The sequence below is a fragment of the Balaenoptera acutorostrata genome, chromosome 5 (genome assembly GCF_949987535.1).
Source record: "Balaenoptera acutorostrata chromosome 5, mBalAcu1.1, whole genome shotgun sequence".
In the NCBI taxonomy this organism is placed as follows: domain Eukaryota; kingdom Metazoa; phylum Chordata; class Mammalia; order Artiodactyla; family Balaenopteridae; genus Balaenoptera; species Balaenoptera acutorostrata.
Genome location: NC_080068.1, coordinates 71854147 through 71875475, shown reverse-complemented (window position 1 = coordinate 71875475; position 21329 = coordinate 71854147). Strand labels below are relative to the sequence as shown.

The following is a 21329-nucleotide window of genomic DNA, read 5'->3' as shown; positions in this document are numbered from 1 at the left end:
AAAGTTTCTTATACAAGACATAGCCACACGTGAGGAATCTAGCCTGGCATTTTTTGAAAACAATTATATTTTCCTCTGAGTGACATACTACATAAAATTTTACTTCAATAACTGATAAAAATTCCTCACTAATAAACCAATTTCTTAAGTCTAATTATATAGCTTCATGTTATAATTTATGAGGTCTTTTAGAGAATATATATATTTTATATATATAAATTTATATATATTTTATTTATATATATTTTATATATATAAATTTATATATATATATTTATATATTTATATATATATAATATAAATATATATATAATATATATATAATTTATGAGGTCTTTTAGAGAATATATATATTTTATATATATATATTTATATATTTATATATATATATAAAATATAAATATATATATATATAAAATATATATATTTTAAATATATATATATTTTAAATATATATATTTAAAAAATATTTTAGAGAATATATATATTTTAAATATATATATTTTAAATATATATATTTTAGAGAATATATATATTTAGAGAATATATATATTTAATATATATAAAAAAATATATATATATATATATTTTAGAGAATATATATATTTTAAAGTTACATGATCAGGAAAAGTACCTTTTAATAAGTAACCAAAACATTGTGAAATATTCCTCTTACTACACATACGGCTCAGTTTCATCTTAATTTTGCCAAAAAAAAAAGATGGCTCTAAATAGTAAATGAAACAGTTATGTTAATACAAGGAAGCACAATGAACAACTAACATGTTACCCTGCCACTGGCTATGCCTTATGAAATATTTTACAATTTCAGTCATGCTTTTACTATTGCTACTTCTAGTATGCTAATTAAGATAAAGCTTAACATTCTGTCCTTCTAACAACCGCTGGAAGAGAATAGAGAGATGAATGTGAATATATATCATGTTCTACAACATTCACTTTCTAATATTCCAAATTTAACAACTTATCAAAATCTAATCTGAGGTATATTAAGAGATCAAACATTTTTTAATCCACACCATGGACTATGTACCATGCAAACACTAAAACCAGAACTGCACACACTGGAAAGAGATGATATTTATATTTTTGCCACAGCGTTAGCTCAACTGCCACTTCATCTCTCTTCCTGTTCTTCTTCCGACGACCCTTCAGTCTGTTTTCAAAAGCCTCCAGTTCGGCCTAAATCAAGACAGTATCACTTTTATTAAATTCAATACACACACTGATTTAAAATTTTCCACTTAGATAAAAATAAATTTGGGAAATGTTTTAATAGTAATGGTATATAATAAACATTGATTTGATTTTTTAAAAAAACATCTCTCCACTACTGATTGTATTCAACAAATTCAGAACTTAGGTAAGCAGAAAGGGAACTAGGGAGTAGTGAAAGAGATTATTTCAGATTGAAGGCCTGCCTTTGATACTAAATACAGAAACATCTGATTTAAAATATAGACATTAGTTTTATACATCAACACCATTAACCTATAATTAATGGGGCTCTATAATATAGAGCTTCTAGTAAGTGCTAACAGATGACCCATTAGAATAAAGACACCTATAATTCTAGTTTTACACAATGCTGGTAATAAACATTACTGGCTTGTATGGAAGAAATTCAAGTGAGTGAAGAGAAAAAAGGTGCCGGAAATTGATTCCTCTCTGTCAAATACATTTAAAAACACAGAGTAGAAATTCTTCAGGGGAAAAATGCTTCATGCTTTAAATCAAAATGACTCTTTTAGAAAGTAGAATTGTATAAAAACTCGTTCTAAAAAAGGATAACTAGATGACACTCATTATAGAGATTTTCAGTCTACTGTTAAGAACTTACTTATTAAACTTTAATGCATGATAATATAACACGATACACTATAGTGCACTGTTATTAACTAAAACCGGATACTTGTTAACTAAAATATGTATGTAATATTCATGCAAGATTCTGTAAATGTGTATTTAAAAGGAAATAGAAATTTCAGTTAACATATCCATGACTTTGCTCATAAACCACATTGGAAGAAGACCTAACATATACTTAATACAAAGTGGCATTCTTCAAAGAACCAAAATGTCAGAATATTCTCAAGTAGTTGTTGATATACAGCAAAAGGTCAAAATACATTAAAAGCAGTCAAACTTGAGAACTACTGACACAGTAAAATTACTAATGCTTTAATGATGACTCACAGTCATCAAGCATGGTATAAATTATTTTCTATACACTCTGTTTAAAAGGTGAGTAAATAGAGAATATGTTTAAGATTTCTATCCACAACTGTTTATGAAAAGGGGAGGAAGGGACACCCTAAACTGTTCTTAATAATTTAATCTCCCAGGATTTTAGTCGATCCATGTCTTACTGTATTAGCTCTGATAACTTATTTTTTGATATTAGGCAAACCAACTTTATAGAACCATAAAACACCAGAGGTCATTTTATCCCACCCTTGCTACATGAGTTGTTTTTAATGCCCTGTCTCAAGTCATGCAAATTTCAATTTCTTCATTCATAAAGGCAACAGTTTGCATACAATATACACTGCTTGATAAGTATAAAGCATCTCAAAATGCAAACTGACAAAAAATTACATGTCACTATTACAAAGTTAAGACACTCTTTGGACTGTATGATCAATAAATATAGTATCTGAGCAAACAGGGGATATCAGGAATGTACTTGTTATCTAGGTAATAACAAAGAACAGATAAAAATCCTGCATTCAAGTATCTAATGGGTAAATAAGGGGATGTATTATTAAAACAAATGTATTGGTTAGTAAACAGCACTTATTTGTCACAGATAACCTACAACTCAGTAAAACAGAACTCAAATAATTTTAGATGAGCGAAGACATGCACTCCAGAGGATGACCTGAAATGGATGCTGCCATGCCCTGACCCCCACCCCTCAACCAAAAGGGGAGTTACCTGTTGAGAATGGACGAAACTGGCAAGGAAGTAAATTGGGAATACACAAAATATCTGTGAACATACAAGGTCCCGTGCTTCTTCAGAGGTTCAGTATACCTGGACTGAAGTAAGTGAATGGCTAATTTTTGTTTTACAGGAACTGTATTTTCAGTCCAGAACTGAGCTCACCAGATCCTAATTTGTATGTTTCCACATATCTTGTATTTGCATAAAAAGTAACAATGATGCAAAGAGACAGAAGTTTGTGTATTTTTTGTTTAGTTACCTGTTGTCTTCGTTTTTCCTCTTCAAGAGCAGCTTTGGCTTCTGCTTCTTTTATCTGTTTATAGACATTTAAAAGTAAATTAACATTGTAATCATCAAATTTTACATAGAATTTTAACATCTTTCCTCCCAGCCTCCACTAACCCATAACAACTTCTGGGAGCTTTAAATTGAAAACTATTTAAAGAAATGTAAATGTTACATACCAAGGTATATCTAACAGAGATGTGTTACCAAGGCACTATCTAACAGATAGGGGGTAAGGGGAGGTAGGTTGTTATACCTTATATAAACATTTCAGCTTTACAACTGTAAGAGATATTAGATCACAATTCAAAGAGTTACAACACTGCAAACTGAAATACTTTTAAAACTGGACTTTTTCTCTTAAGTTACCATACTAAGACTCTATGATAAATTATTGAATACCACGCTTTGCCTAGAGTTGAAATTGACCATTTTCCTAAAATGCCCTTTCTGGAAGGGAATCCTTAGTTTCAAACAAAACCAAGAGCTTACTCCTTGATTGGGTTGATGGACAGAAACAGTGATGCTAGAAGTAACCCAAACAGCAAAGAACCCCAAAACCTTATTTTTGTATTACTTTAACATAATTTTCAGGAGGCTTACACTAACATTAAAATGAATAGCTATGTTCCAGAGCACATACACTAACTGGTACAGAGGATGGAAAAATCTAGTACACACCAGACCATAAAAAGCACACCTGAGGGTTCAAAATAGGCCAACAAACTAGGCTTTTATCACAAAAACAAAAAAGGATGAGATTTTGAGTTGTTCATAATAAGCACATAAATTAATGCACAAAGTAAGTAGGGAAAGGCCACTAACACATTAAAAGTGACATTTAACCTGACCTTACCTCAGATGCTTTCCGCTTCATTTCCTTGCATGTTATGTCACATTCTATGGAAATCTGATTTTCACGTACTTTGTTGCACTGCAATTCCTACAAATAAAGTTTTTAAAAATTTGATTTTAAAAGATTTTCCCTCAAAGTTGTAACTGTATGCCATAAAAAAGCAAAATTTCTCTAGCAGCTTAAGATTATGCATATTATTTAACAGTCGTGTTAATATTTAATAATGACATGGCTGCATTCATTAAATGTCTTGGTTCAAACAGTGATTATTCTCTATCTCTTAACTGTAAAAAAAGTGAATACCATAAAATTAAAACCATCCATTTAATAATCATTTACTAAACACCACTACCAACTCAGCTTCAATTTCATTTTTATTCTTCATTTTTCTTTATCGTCTCTTGTTATTCTTCTAAAGCTTCCAGGGAGGTACTAGAGTACTAGAGTAATGCCATCCAACACAGCTTTCTGAAATGATGGAGATGTTCTAAACGTGCACTACTCACAAGGGTAGCACTTACCACACATGGTTCCTGAGCACTCAAAGCATGGCTACTGAAATCGAGGAACTGAATGTCATATATTATTTAATGCTGACTCATTAAAATTGCAATTTAAATAGCCGTATGTGGCTGGTGGCTACCAACTCAGCGCAGTTCTAGAGTGTTCTGGAGAGCTACAAATTTTTCTCTCAACCATTTTATCTTTTTAAAAAATGTTTAGATGAAAATCATTCTAAAGCTTTTATCTGTACTTCACTGCCTCCTTAATGGAATAATAAAAAACTAATCTACTCTTTTATTGATGAGGTGACATCGATACTATGATCAATTTGTGTACTATTCTGTAATAAAATAAGTGGTCCTTATTTTAAATAGTCTTAGACTTTGCTTTTGTAGATCTTGTATCTGCCTTTTATTCGCTCCGTATTTCTTGCTGCCAGATGTCACTTTTGCTCTAAGCGTACCTATTTGTACCAGTTGCTCCTTTCCCACCACACCCTCAGACGCTAGTTTTTTAGTTCAAATCTACCAGAGTTAGGAAATGAGATCATCAAATCCTGAGCAAAGTGCATATACTTTAATGAATCACTTTATAGCACAGAACTTTGGCTGACGTTGGTGACAAACACAGTCTTGTCATCCAAGGACAGTCCAGACAAAGGAAAAATAACATGGACAAACATTAGAGACAAAAATAAATACTGCATGTTTGTGGACATGAAGTCTATCAGCCTGGAAGAAGGATCATCATATCTTTTCTCATTCAAAAGGTACTTATAGGGCTTCCCTGGTGGCGCAGTGGTTGAGAATCTGCCTGCCAATGCAGGGGACACGGGTTCGAGCCCTGGCCTGGGAATATCCCACATGCCGCGGAGCAACTAGGCCCGTGAGCCACAATTACTGAGCCTGCGCGTCTGGAGCCTGTGCTCCACAACAAGAGAGGCCGCGATAGTGAGAGGCCCGCGCACCGCGATGAAGAGTGGTCCCCACTTGCCACAACTAGAGAAAGCCCTCGCACAGAAACGAAGACCCAACACAGCCATAAATAAAATAAATAAATAAATAATTAAAAAAAAAAAAAAGGTACTTATAGAGTACCTGTTAAATGAAAAGCACTGTATTAGGGACGGGGGATACAACAAGGAAAAAATTAATATGGTAAATGCTAAACTAATAATAATAATAGCTGCTACTATTTATTAAACATAGCAGTCATTGTGCTAAATGCTATATAAGCATTATCCTTTTTATTCCTTTCAATAAGCCTATGTATAAACTATTTTACAGATGAGGAAACAAGGTTACACACGTCCCTGGAATCACAAAGCTCTTAGTCATGAAGCTAGCACAAAGTACAAAGAAAGCCAAGAGGAAGGAGCACCTAAGTCTTCCCAAAGGAGGCAGAGGAAGGAAAACCTTCCCAAATAAGGAAATGCTTGCCCTGAGTATTAACAGGATTCTAGTAAGCAGAGCAGTAAAGGAAAAAAACAAATATATGGCCACAGATTAAAGGGGAAATAGCAGATGTGTTAGGGCACTTAAGTAATAGATTCACAAAGATGACTGCCAGGGGATGAGACTGGACAAGCAGGCAAAGGTAATATCATAGATCCCCCTTTATGCCAAGTCCCTATATACATACACCTTCCTTATAAAGTGCATATTTTTTCCCAAGTGATGAAGAACCATGACGAACTTAGATTGGAAGTATTACAATTAGAGGCAAGGAAATCTGTTATGAAGCTGTTTTCAAAGTCCAAGAATAATCTGCTGCCAGAGTTCTAATGGGTGGCAAACTGCACTCGGAAAGTAAGATGAGATTTCAGAGAAAACTTGAGAGACATTTCAGACTAAAAGTGATTTGACTGAGTACTGATTTTCATATAAAGGTGGTCCATTTAAATATCTAACACTTAAGGATCCAACTCCAGAAAAGCTCAGGCCTATAAATTTAAATTCAGAAGTTACCTGAATCCAGGAAATTATATAGTAGGAGCGTAGGAGCTATAAAAGTAAATGAAAAGCAAAGGTCCTCAATAAAAGCTAAAGATTTTCAATAAATATTTGCTGAATGGATGAATAAATGAGTGAATTGAAAGAGAAAGGACAGTAGCTTTAGGGAACAACCATAAGAATATGAAGGCAAAAAAGGCATTACAACTATAACTGAGAAAGGGAAAATCATAAGTCAAGAAAGAAGAAATCTTCAAAGGAGTCAACAGTGTCAACAGGAAAGTCAAGGAAAAGAACTGACCTTAAGAGTTCAGTGAGATTGTTCCTTCCTAAGTTTTGCTAAATAGTATGTAGTTTGCTTCCACTGAGCTTTCCAATCATTAGCTTTTGCCCTTTTACTCCTTCATTACCAGTATTTTATCTTAAAATTAACTCTCTCCAAATTTGAATGTTATTGTATAATTTTATAAGGCTACGTGTATGTGAGGTCTTTTCAAGGCAATACGTTCACAACATAATACTGACGGTAAAAAATGTCATAAATAAGGCAACAAAGGTTAATTCCAGACCATTTCTTAAATCATGAAACTTACTATATTACTCACATTGTGCATCTTGTGCAAAGACCTCAAATCTAGAACACACTGATTCTATCCAAAAAAGGGCACTGAACTCAGTTCCAATATAAAATAATCCTCTTTTACTATTAAATTGCAGAAAACTAAATTGCCAAACAAAGCTGAGTTTTAAAATAAGCATTTGCAGAAATAGATATGCCAATAATAAAAAGATTCTAAGAAATAAGACCTTAAAATTAAAAGTCAAAAAAATAAAGTCAAAGAACTACCAAAATACAGACTCCCCCTCCCCGCCAAAAAAAACCCCACAAAAAAACAAAACCAACAAAAATGTACACAGAAAAGAATTTTCAATGACTTAAAATATTTACCTTTTTAATTCTTTTACAAGGACATCTAAGTTTCACCTTTTGGTTGCAATTAAAGGGACATTCACCAGGATGGCACATTTCTTTGCATCTATGACCACAAGGAAGCTAAAATAAAACCAAAATAAAACAATTACATATTTATATTTTAGTCATACTCTACCTCCCCTTTCCCCAGCAACTATTTTAAGAAAAAGTCCATTACAATAGGGTCAATAAATCCTGGATAATTGGCTGATTTTTCAACTTTTTTCTTTTGGATATAAATTACCTTAATTCCCAGAAATGCTCAATAGTCTCCCTGGTTCCACTCTAACAGTACATCTTACATCACTCTTGAGGCTAGTTAGAGCCATGTGACTAAGTTCTGGCCAACAGAACGTAAGCGTAAGTGCTTTTGTGCCTTAAAGCTTCTCAAGAGCACACATCCATGTTCTTCCCTCCCAATGTGCTGGAAATGAGGACATCTAGAGCAACAGTGGGGTCCATGAATCAAAGAGAGCAGAGCTGCCCTGCTAACTTGGGTCCCTGGATCCTTAGGTCCAGAGATCTATCCCTGGATCCCTGCTCTAGTCCCTGGAGCACTGTGACACATCCACCTTCTCTTGTACTGTTATGTGAGAAAGAAAGAAAATTTCCCTGTCCTGAAGCCACTGTATTGTGAAACAACTGCTTAGCCATTTAACTCTAAAAGGCTTGCAACTATGTATTAAAACATACTAAACAGATAGCCAAACCAATTCAGTAATTGCCGTGATGTCTATGTGCTCCTTGACTTTAATTATTTTATTTTATTTTTTTTTAACAAAATTTTTAAAATTTATTTATTAATTATTTATTTTTGGCTGTGTTGGGTCTTCGTTTCTGTGCGAGGGCTTTCTCTAGTTGCGGCAAGCGGGGGCCACTCTTCATCGTGGTGCGCGGGCCTCTCACTATCGTGGCCCCTCCCGTTGCGGAGCACAGGCTCCAGACGCGCAGGCTCAGCAATTGTGGCTCACGGGCCTAGTTGCTCCACGGCATGTGGGATCTTCCCAGACCAGGGCTTGAACCCGTGTCCCTGCATTGGCAGGCAGATTCTCAACCACTGTGCCACCAGGGAAGCCCCGACTTTAATTATTTACTATATCCTCTGATCCCAGTCAAGCTTTCAGATGAAAGCGTTCTCTCCTTCTTTCTATTCAAATCTTATGCAAAATTTGACACATAGCTTAAATCATCATAACAGCATGATATGAGTTTGCCTACATTTGAACAATAACAGTAATAACACAAGAAATCGATTTCTAAACTGTTGTGACATTGCTTGTATTATCTTGAACTTAAAAAAAAAATTTTTTTAAGCACTTCATATATTTCTGTCTCTCCAACCGGAGTGTAAATAAAAGATACCCATTGGTTAGTGGTTAAATTTCAAAATCAGACTGCCCAAAACTGAATCCCAGACTCTCTGTTGACTAGGTATGGGTCCTTGGGTAAGCCACCTGACTTTTCTTTCTGTGCTTCACATGTAAAACTGGGAAGAGTAATGGAACTTTATAAAGCTGTTGTGAGGATTAAATGTGCTTAATATATTTAGCTATCATAATAAAGGTTATTATTGTAAGTGAGTTAAGGGCAATGGTCTTATATTTCTTTGTGTCTCTCATATTCATTAACAAAGATACTTAAAAATAGTGGACACCTCAATTAACATTTGAATCCTGAATTCTAATCTTTATGACTCACCAGATTGATCCTTCAAACTATTGACTCTACCACCTACTTTAAGAAATTCAGAATCCTTTTCCATCATCTTTAGTCTCTCTCTAGTATGCAATTACGTTTCTTTTTCTTTAATTTTTAGCTGAGACATTCATACCAAAACTAAATTTGGATCACTCACACTGCATTTTCACTAATCCTAGCATAGTGCAGTGCTGCTAGAATGAGCATTCCTGGGCCACTTCAGTTTTGCTTTTCTCTGCATCTAATACTAGGCCCTCAATACTGCTTAACAAGCTCAATATTTATTCACTATCAAATACCTGCCTCAGAGTGGTTGCTTCAAGTATCCTTCACTTCACTCTCACCTTCATTCCCGCCAGTGCCTCTAGCCTGACTTCATAAACAAGACAAACGTTTGGCATTAGCTCACCATCTATCCTTTTTCCCCCTCAAAATATGTCTCTTCAACCTCTTGTTCTTTCCTTAATCTGGGAGGTAATTACACCAGTCATCTTCTCTAAAACTAACCACTTTAACTTCCAATCAGTGATTCTGAAGTGGAAAGTGAATAGGGAAGCATATCAGAATCAATAAGTGAAGATCTTTTTCAGATTACATAGAATCGTGGCTACAGTGTGGTCTCTTACTGATCAGTGTTCTATCTCTTCAATGTGCTGGGACTTATGAAAGGTTAAGAACCATCATTCTAGATGTTCTATCTTCCTTCCTCCTAAAAGATCTCATGCTCACTCTTCACAATTTCACCAACATCTTGAAAGTCTCTCTTTTCTCTGGCTGGGTCTTCTGCCTTCAAAATGTATCTCTTTTCTCTAAATCCTTCACTTGATCCTGTCATCCCATTTGACAATTATTCCATGAATCTCCTTGCCTTCCACGTCCAATGCTGGTAGAAGCTGAAGACATAAATTGGGATGGCTGCCTGATTCACCACAATTCCCCCAGGAGCCATAGCCACAGCTAAGCTACCCGTCCCTGTTCCCCACTTGTTGCTGCCTGTGTTAAGGGAGCCCCTGGACCCCAGGTGGGCCAGATTCTCTCTCCTGACCACGTGAAAACTTGAAAGGGAGAGGTGCTGGTTTGAACAGAGTCATCTCGCTACAGAGACCCCTGAGCTTCTGCTGCCAAGCCCCTTGGGACTGCCTAGATACTGCCCTTCCCCAAATTTGGCTGTACAGCATTTCCTTCAGAATCTGTGAACTGTCTCCCAATATCCTTCAAATAGATCTTCTTTTTGCAATAAGTTAGCCAAACTTATTCTGTAGATTGCAAGGAGGAGAACTGAAACTCATACAGACGTGTACTGTGCTCATATCCAACATATGTCCCACAGGCAAAGTAATACCATTAGTCCTGAAAAGGTATTCAAACTCACGAGTAATCATGGAAATGTAAACTAAAATCATGAGATGACGTAAGATTGGCAAAAATTTAAAAATTTTGACAATACCAAGTATTGGTAAGGATATGAAACAAAAAGGAGCTATAAAATCCTAATGGTAAATTGGAAAATTTACTAGTTACATATAATTATTTTGGAAAGCGGTATGACTTTAAGTTGAAATTACACATTCCCTATGACCAACCAACTGCACTACAAAGAGAAATCTATACACATAATACCAGAATGTACAAACAAGAACATTCGTAGCAGTATAACAACTCTACCTATCTACCTACAGTAAAGTAAATAAACTACAGTATATTCACAATGGAGTAAATGGACTACAGCCACACGTAATAAAAATGACAAGCACAATGTAGAGCAAACAAAGCAAGTCACAGAAGTTCATACTTTTGAACTTTAAATATAAAATTAGGCAAACAAGCAATATTGCTTCCAGATATACACATAGTAAAAACTTTAATTTACAGTAAAAATTATAAATTAATGCAAGGAAATAATTATTATAAAAGGCAGATGATGGTAACATAGAATAGAGGGCAGGAACTACACTAAGAAAGGAACTTTGGTAGACTTCTGAGATGCAGCAATGCTAAATTTTTTGACCTAGGTGGAGTTACATGGTGTTCACTTTTTAACCATTTGTTAAACTGTACATATATGTGTTGTGTACTGTTGAGTATGTAATAATTTCATTATTTAAAAAAATCAAATCACATGACCATTTCCCTGTTAGATGTACAAGTATGTATTATCTCAAAACCCAGGTTATACTTTTTTTTTTTTAAACATCTTTATTAGAGTATAATTGCTTTACAATGGTGTGTTAGTTTCTGCTGTATAACAAAGTAAGGTTATATTCTGAAAGAGCAGAAAAGTAGTCCCAAAGAAAGTTGATTAGAATGTATAATATATAGTGACTATCTTCATTATAGATTTCACAGCAAAAAATAGAGGTTTTTCTAAAACATTCAACCTTGATATTCATTTAAAGATGAGATATCCTACCCCTTCCACTCACAGTGAGATGGTTTTCTTCTACTCTACTCAGCCCTTAATATCATTATGCCAGCACTTTGGTTAAGTCATATCAAATGGCTTACCAATAAGCAACACGGTCTAGTTCAAAATGTTCCATTTTGGGCTTCCCTGGTGGCGCAGTGGTTGAGAGTCTGCCTGCTAATGCAGGGGGCACGGGTTCGAGCCCTGGTCTGGGGGGATCCCACATGCCGCGGAGCACCTGGGCCTGTGGGCCACAACTACTGAGCCTGCGCGTCTGGAGCCTGTGCCCCGCAGCGGGAGGGGCCGCGATGGTGAGAGGCCCGCGCACCGCGATGAAGAGCGGTCCCCGCACCGCGATGAAGAGTGGCCCCCACTTGCCGCAACTGGAGAAAGCCCTCGCACGAACCGAAGACCCAACACAGCCAAAAATAAATAAATAAATAAATAGAGTAGCTATAAAAAAAAAAAAAAAATTTAAAAAAAAATTTAAAAAAAAAAAAAAAATGTTCCATTTTAATCCCAATAATTCAAAAATTTAAAAGCTCTCTTTAAAAATATTTAAGGAAAGCTTGAAAATCAATATTATTTGTGGATAAATACCCATACCATAATCACCATAGCCAGCACATCTATAGCACTTACCACATACTAAGACCTTTACATGTTATTAACTCACTTAATATTCAGCACTCTAAAGTGAGTATTACTATTGCCCCCATTTTACACATGAACAATCTGAGATACAGAGACATTAAACAATTTGCCCAAGTAAAAAACAGAAAAGCTTGCATAGGAATGATAAAACCAAATTCAGAAATAATTTTTAAAAGTAGAATTGTATATGTGGGGCACAATTTAAATAAAGATACACTTCTTAATATCTTTATATTTCCTTTTACTTTAATTCAAACTTAATTGAACAGTCCAATAGACACATAGAGTGTACATCAAAGAAGTAGTGGAGCTGGAAGGACATGTGTATGCCATTCCCACAGTTCACACACTCTCACTCAATATACATTTACCGACTACCTAATATGTACAACGAGGGAACCAGAGACTGGATATAAAGACAAACATGACACAGTTCCTGCTCACAAGAAATCTACAGTATGGAAAGGGGAGGAGAAAGCAAACAGGAATTTATCATGGATCAGAATTTGTCATAATCCCATACTGTAACTCCGAGTCTAAGATATCTATGGCAGATTCAAAAAGACATAGTTTTTGGTTGATCCAGTGTATGACTTGATACCATAGCCTACTGGTTCTCAAAGTGTGGTGCCAGACCAATAGTATCACCCTTATATAAGAGCATATTAGAAATGCAAATTCCTGGGCCTCCACTCCAGGCCCACAAAATCAGAAACTCTGGGGTGGGGCCCATTAAGCTGTTTTAACAAGCCCTTGAAGTGATTCTGATACACACTAGAGTTTGAAAACCACTGCTGTAGTCTTATCAATGTCAAGAGAACATAAACTAGAATGAGTTCTATTAACCACAGTAATACTCACCTGTCTACCCCTAGACTGTTCTAAACCATAACAGCCATTTGGATTGTTCCCAACCTAAGAATACATTTTTCAAGAAAGTCCAAGGAGACACTAGCAATACCAGGGGCTCCAGAATGGCCTAGATTCCAAAAATGATGAGCATGAGAAAAAATTTTTTAAATAAATAGTGCCCACTCATCTCCAGTCCCACCAAATGTCGTAACAGGATCACAAACGAATCATAGCCAAGGCAATGCTAAATTGCAAATTAGCAATCCCTGAATTCAGTTTTATTTCTAACTGCAATCTCATACCAAGTTACTGTGTCAGATTAAAAATAAAACATTCTCAACTACTTATTACCTGGAATTTTAATCTGGACTGAAGAAAATTTATTTTAACAAGGGAAAACTTAGAATTTGAAGAATTCAGAAAATTAAACTTGAAATATCCCATGCCTCTAGTTTCACTCATATAACAAAGACAGGTTTATTAAAATAATCATTTATTGCTTGAAATGTCTCCCTTTTTGTAATCTTACATAACTTTTAAAATTCGCAGGTTCAATTTCCAATAGTTGTTAAACAGTAATCCATAAAAAGTGTCCAAAGTTTTAGTTAAAAGGAAATACTGTAAACAAAAAGGCATATCATGAATTGATTTGCTTTTATTTAATCAAAGAGACAATACTGTATTTAAGACTTCGTTGCCATCTCTTCCAATTCTAAATAGGATGAGAAACACTTAGATAAGTATATAAAGACGAAGAATTAAAAGAGGTGCTATTAGTACATCTATAAGTCAAAAGAATTCCTTTATAAATGTCCACCCAAATCAAATAGCAGTCACTTCCAGCAAAAAAGGAACAGCCTAACTGTTAAGTTGGCCAAGGAGAGATAGACTACTTTAGTTTCTCAAATCATTGCTGGGATAAATCACCAACCAGTGAGTTTTTACCTTTTTACTCTGAACAATTTTTCTGAACCACTTTCGATAAATTAGTTTGAATACAACGCATATACAACCATCAGAATCTCTAAAAGTGAAACTTTATATATGAATGCTTTATATTAATTTATTCAAGATAATAATGAGCTTTACAGTTTACACACACACACACACACACACACACACACACACACACGATCTGTTTTTTCTACTGTGGATTTACTCTCCAACTGCCCATGAGCCACACGGTTCTTGATCTACTTATATTTTAAGGTGGGTAAACATTAGGTCAATATTTATTGTATAAAGTATATAAGCTATCTTTAAAACTGCTTAAAAAAATCTTCAGAGTCATTCCTGGTCCTAATATCCCCAAATTTCATAGAGATGTGCTTCTACCCTAACCATACGTTTCTACAGACATCAATCACATTTTCCTTTCTGTACCCACATTTCTAGGGGTCCAGAGAAGACCTGGAATAGGATGACCAAACAATAAAAGAGAAACAATGCCTAAGAAATACAATGTAAAAGTTTCTATTAAATCTTACCTCTTTAGGACACTGATTTTTGCAACAACTGAGGAGGTTCTTTTCATTTACATCAGCTGTGGTTATTTTTCTAAAAAGATGAGAGGAAGTTTTGATGACATTCAAACAAAACTCCATTTTATAGTATGGTTTTGCTAAAAAATAACTCACAATTTCAAACATATCCATAAAATTATCTTACTTATTTACTTCATTTTTTAAAGAAATATTTTAATTGTATCTCATCTGTAACATCCTCAAATTACTTAACTGTTTTGATAATTCAAACCTTCTAGCCCTGTATCTTCCACCAACAAATCAAATGCCAAAAATGGCAACTGCTGCAAAAAGGAAGTACAAAACACACAAAATATCATCTATGCCTGGCCTTTCTTTAACAGTTCCTGCTAGTTATCTCTCCCTGTAGATCAATCATTATTCATAATTATAATTCTTTGTAAAGCTTCTACATAAAAGATTTAAAACTAATGGTTCAATATGTTACTTAAAAATTAACCGAGAGAAAATGCTCACCCAGATTTACTTCTAAAGAACAGGGAAAAAAATGTTACTTCAAATTGAGGAGTTTAGGCTATTCAGTGGGAAGTGCAGTAAGCTTATTAGAAAAACTTTTTTTCAGTTGATTTTGGATTAAGCTATCTATTAATGTTAGAAATTGATTCAGATCATTTTAGATCAATCTGTGCTTTTATATCTGTTTTCAGCGCATAATTCAGAAAAAGTCACAAACACCAATGAATAAAACTACTTCCTAACAAACAGCTGAACAGTAGACACTGCATGAGTCAGTAAACAGTGACAATGCTGCAAATGGCCATCACCTGTGTCTCACTTTACTCTTCCCCATTACCTTCCTTCTCCTTTCCTTTCTTCTTTCTTTTCCTGTTCCCTTCACTAGACATAACTGCCAAAATATACCATAAGTTTAGCCTCACTAATGTCAAAACTATTATTGTAAGTATTTGTATCAAATTAGCTATAAATGTATTCTAAGATACCACATGCAATTTTCCTGGCAAAGCTGCAAGTAATAATAACAAAGTTTTTACTCTGGCTCTATTAAAGTTGTATATTTTCATCCTTACAGGTAAGGTGCTCACCTCTGAACTTAAGAGCTAATATCACTTTGTTCCTGTTACTCTATCATTAGGAACAAGCTTTTCAAGGCCTTCATCTTTTATATCTAACTTCTATAGAAGAAATTACATGAAGCAGAAAAGGACCAAAAGGAAAAGATGACTTATGAAATTATTCACTGAACTGAAAGTAAATGAAATTATCAGAACAAATACTGAGACTGAAGAATTCTATATAAAAACATATACTTTAAACATGCATTCAAGAAACGGAAGAAGCAACTCTGGATAGCTATGGTAATGGAAACCACCTCAATCCAAATATATCCACACATTTCCTCCCAAAATCATTCAGTTCATTAATAACAAACAAAATCACTCAAATCCCATGACCTCAGCAAAGCCAGAAGACAGAAATTTCTACAAACTTCAAATTACCTGTAAGTAGAAAAATAAACACCAATTCCTAGCAGAGCTATTTCTCAAGCTCCCATAGCAAGTATTTTCAGAGAGCTTGGTAGAGTTCTGGAAAAACTAAGCAGAAAAGAGAAGAGGGTCACTGAGCTAACATCATACCAGAAAGACAAAGTCCACCATAAATGTAAAAATACTGAAAAAGTCTTGGTGGATCAGAGCACCAACTAAAGAGAAGAGGCTTTAAAAACTGCGCAAGAACCAAGGAGCCAATACTGGAAAGGCAACACTCTGTGGAACAAGACAGTAAAAAGGGAAGGTGCCCTTTGGAGACGACATGACAAAGGGAAAAAGAAGCAAGAGGGGGAAATTTAGGACCCTGGAAGACCAAAGAAAACAACGTCTTGGGACTTCCCTCGTGTACCAATGGTTAAGACTCCCGTGCTTCCACTGCAGGGGGCACGGGTTCAATTCCTGGTCAGGGAACTAAGATCCCTCATGCCGAGGGACACGGCCAAACAAAACAAAACAAAACAAACAAAAGAAAACACCCTCTTCTCATCAGTCATCACCCATTAATAAAGCAAAACTGTCCTCTTAACTCGCCCTACAAAACTTGTAAAGCTAAAAATTATAATTTTTTAAAATTTCAACAAAATAATTTTAATATTTAAAAAGAATAAAATTTGACTTTCCAATTTAAAGCATGAGTCCAGAGTATAAGTGACAAAAACAAATTTAAGATAATATTAACAGGCATTTTTCTGCAAGTATTTATGCTCAAAAAATCAGACATAAACTCATATTCTCAAATTTAATCTGAGGGCTTCCCTGGTGGCACAGTGGTTAAGAATCTGCCTGCCAGTGCAGGGGGCGTGGGTTCGAGCCCTGGTCCGGGAAGATTCCACATGCCGTGGAGCAACTAAGCCTGTGAGCCACAACTACTGAGCCTGCACTCTAGAGCCCAAGAGCCACAACGTGCGCCTAGAGACCCATGCTCCACAACAAGAGAAGCCACTGCAATGAGAAGCCCATGCACAGCAATGAAGAGCAGCCCCCGCTCGCCACAACTAGAGAAAGCCCATGCGCAGCAACAAAGACCCAACGCAACCAAAAATAAATAAATTTTAAAAATTTATATATAAAAAAAATTTAATCTGAGTAAAATATACTTACAAAAAACCCACTTTATAGACTTAAGTGAAATGGAGCTGAACAAGTTAGGTTAATTACATTAGATCATGATTAAACAGAAAAAAATGTAATTTTTTTTTCCTTCTACATAATCCACAAGCAAAAAATTTCATTTTTAAGTAAGGAAAACATAGAGGTCATACCCTAGTATGATAAATGCCATAACAGCAACATTTGTAATAAACAAAAGCTACCTTTTAAATCTATGATTTAAAAATTGTGCCTAAGTAACTATGTGCAAGTCAACTTTTGATCCAACAAAACTCTAGCTGACACTGTTATCTGAACAATCTGCTATAGGAGTGCTTCTCCTGTTTTTTTTTAAAGCAAATTTTTTCCGAACAAAATCTTATACAGAATCCCCAAGTGGAAAAAAGCAGAACTGTCTTGGTTGAAATCAAGGTAAAGTATCTAGAAGATGAAATAGTCTATATTTCTTTCTTCCAGATCTCTACTGGAAAATCTAGGTCTCCAGCCCCTAAGGACCACACTGAAAAATATTCCTTATTCTGTAAAGGGTTCTGAATTATGAAAATATACCAGTTAAAATGATTTTAGTAAAACAAGAATATTTCTTCAGTCCACTTACCTACATTCCACATAAAGACTTGTGATCTTGCAGTGACATTTTACTCTAAGCATCTGAACACAGGGAGGACACTCTCCAGGGTGACATGGCAAAACACACGGATGAGGACAACCTGGTGGCCGTGATTTAGAGCACCCTTCTTCACACTGAAGGCATTCTGGGCCAGCCTGATAAGTACCAAGGAAATAACTCATCTAAATACAGAAGTCTAACATTCCTATGTATGCTAAAGTTATAAAATTTATATATCCCATTAAAAGAAAGTACTTCTGTAGCTCTTAGAAATACAGTTAATAAAATGGTACCATGCTTTCACTCTTTTAAAAATATTCAAAATGAATAACAGCAAGATCATCAATAGGACCATTATTCACAAAGATTTTTATGTCTACAAACCTCATTTGATCAAACTGCCTCACCTTTAAAATGGACTTGTGATTACATGAAGCATCCCTATTAAAATGTTAATTACTTCTTAGTCAGTGGCAGAAAAAAAAAACAGAGTAAAAACATTTTCCACCCAAGAAGCACGATCATCACCTAACTAAAAAAGCAACACCCGTGCTTCCCTGGTGGCGCAGTGGTTAAGAATCCGCCTGCCAATGCAGGGGACGAGGGTTCGAGCCCTGGTCCGGGAAGATGCCACATGCCGCAGAGCAACTAAGCCCATGCGCCACACCTACTGAAGCCCGTGCACCTAGAGCCCGTGCTCCGCAACAAGAGAAACCACCGCAATGAGAAGCCCATGCACCGCAACGAAGAGTAGCCCCCGCTCGCCGCAACTAGAGAAAGACTGCGTGCAGCAACGAAGACCCAGTGCAGCCAAAATTAAATTAATTAATTAATATAAAAAAGAAAATTAATTATCTCCCTTTCACAACCAAATTTTTAAAAAAATCACTTGGGAATCTTGTTAAAATGCTGAGGCGGGGCCTGAGATTTTGCCTTTTTAACAAGATTCCAGGTGATGCCAGTGCCACTGGTCTGCAGAGAACACTCTGAGTGGCAAGGGTCTGTAACATACATAATACAGAAGAAATGCATGTGTATATCTATGTATGTGTGATTATGTACGTATACATATGTTTTCTTTTTTATTTGTTTTTGATGACAGGCTTTCCTCAAAGAGAAAATATCCTCATTCTTCTTTCAATCAATGAATTAGGGTTATATTTGCTGCTAATGGTATCAATCAGAGCCATCCCACATAAGAATAGCATTGACTGAACTGAGATCTGAGGGTAAGCCAAGGGAAGGAAAGAGACCAGAGCAGAGGTAAGAAGCAAAAGAGCTTTGATTTCAGTCAATTCAGTAAACACTTATTGAATACCTGCTGTGTTATAGGCTCTGTGCTATACCTCAAGGTAGAAACTGCATTAAAAATTCCAAAGGCATTTGGGTGAAGAGAGACCTATTAAGAGCCTTTCTCCAGTGGGTCTCAATTGAGATGTTACAGTAAGGAATTAATTTTTAAAGTTTCTGAATTATTTAACCTTTAATACATAAATTAGAATGATTGCAAAGTTATCCTCCAAAATAATATAATTTCCACTCACTTACACTGCAGTAGCCTTCCCTGAGTGGGAGATAGGGTGGACTTGTAGCTAAATTGAGAAGAACTGCACATAACTTATCACCCATATTTTACCACAGGCACTGACTGACTAGGAAGCCATGTTGGGATAATCCAAGGTAATTCCCCAAACATGTCATATCACTTCTTAAAATGAGTTTTCTCTGATTCATCTGATATTCTGGAAGTCTAATGGAGGAAAGCCATACAGCAGCTATTCTCTAACTAGTTAAAGTGGTTTTGAATCATTATGTTAGTTTGATTTTATAATTCCAATATCTTTTTCATTTTATCATGAGAACATTTTTATTGAGGATCAAGGCATGACTCAGTGAAGAAATTATAAGCAATACGATTTACATATATATCTGCACATGAGGAAGAATGATACTATAGACATTTATGTTGTCATGCATTACAATTACCAAATCAAAGACCAAAATATCTAATAACGCAAGTGAAATTTTCAATAACACGATTCATAGTAATAATTTAAACACTTGTAAATGTAATGTTACTTAATAATAAAATGAAGCTTAAAATCTTTGGCTTATTCCTCATTAATCACACTTGCTAATATTATTATGATTCCCTACAGAATGGAAACCTAGGAAAAAACATTAATTATTTTAAAAATAAAATTTAATATTATTTAAAATTTGATTAGCTACATTTGTTTTTCCTTGTGAAATGGCAATTTTTAGACATCTTTGAATGGTTGATTTCTCATATGCTTGTAAAATGCTTTTAGTAAATTTCACATAACTTATACATACCCCGTATCTGTGATGGTATTTACTTCCAACAAAAGATTGAGAATTTATTAAAATTGTGAACATCTACCTCATGTATTACGTTTAAAAAACAGCTGAGAGCAAATGCTCCAGACTAAATTCAGAGATATAAATGGATAGCAGTAGAGGTGATACTGCTACTTACTATCTAAAAAGAGACAAAATTTCTGTACTTTTATCATAAAATCAAACCCTATGTGTTAACCCAGGTATAGCATGTAAACAGTACCAAATTAAAAGGCATATTATTATGAACTAGCACAAAGACACAGAGAGATATACACCAAGTTGTTAAAGTTGGTTGTCTGAGGAAAGGCAAGGAAGGAGAAGGGATGAGGGCAAGAAAAAGGAAAGAGAAGTTAGAGCAAAATGGAAAATATTTATGGCAAAATTACTGAAAAAAATGTTTTAAGCATACTGTAAGCATGTATACATTCAACCCAAGGACATTACCTTGTTTTTGTCAGTGCAGGAATCAATTTCAGTTACTTTGTGGCACTCTTTCATACATGTATGATTCTGACAATCTAAGGTTCGTCCACAAACTCTCCTACAAGAGTAGGGTCCTACAGTGTGGCATGGTAGTGGGCTCACCTTAAAATTTAAGAAAAAAGGAAAATCAGCAACACAGACACACACACACACACACACACACACACACAACCTATTGGAAGCATGTTTCAAAAATGACTCTGTTATCATTTGAGAACAAGTTTCATCTAATACATTTTCATTAATAATTGTTATTATCAAAATCAAAGTAACCGGGGCTTCCCTGGTGGCGCGGTGGTTGAGAATCTGCCTGCCAATGCAGGGAACACGGGTTCGAGCCCTGGTCTGGGAAGATCCCACGTGCCGTGGAGCAACTAGGCCCGTGAGCCACAATTACTGAGCCTGCGCGTCTGGAGCCTGTGCTCCGCAACGAGAGAGGCCGCGATAGTGAGAGGCCCGCGCACCGCGATGAAGAGTGGCCCCCGCTTGCCGCAACTAGAGAAAGCCCTCGCACAGAAACGAAGACCCAACACAGCCATAAATAAATAATAAATAAATAAATAAA

The 21329-nt window shown here is 35.4% G+C and overlaps 1 protein-coding gene across 6 annotated transcripts in view; it reads right to left on the bottom strand.

Moving 5' to 3' along the window:
• Nucleotides 1-621: 621 nt before the first annotated feature.
• Nucleotides 622-21329, bottom strand: part of NFXL1 (nuclear transcription factor, X-box binding like 1) — a 53546-nt gene continuing 32838 nt past the window's right edge. For all 6 annotated transcript variants that reach the window (XM_057547303.1, XM_057547302.1, XM_057547304.1 and 3 more), the window contains 7 exons: nucleotides 20726-20866; nucleotides 17906-18072; nucleotides 14633-14702; nucleotides 7514-7618; nucleotides 4109-4195; nucleotides 3227-3280; nucleotides 622-1203 (listed from right to left, as the gene is read on the bottom strand). In XM_057547303.1, coding sequence (XP_057403286.1) covers nucleotides 1030-1203; nucleotides 3227-3280; nucleotides 4109-4195; nucleotides 7514-7618; nucleotides 14633-14702; nucleotides 17906-18072; nucleotides 20726-20866 — 798 coding nt within the window. In that variant the 3' untranslated portion in view covers nucleotides 622-1029. The remainder of the gene's footprint in view (nucleotides 1204-3226; nucleotides 3281-4108; nucleotides 4196-7513; nucleotides 7619-14632; nucleotides 14703-17905; nucleotides 18073-20725; nucleotides 20867-21329) is intronic.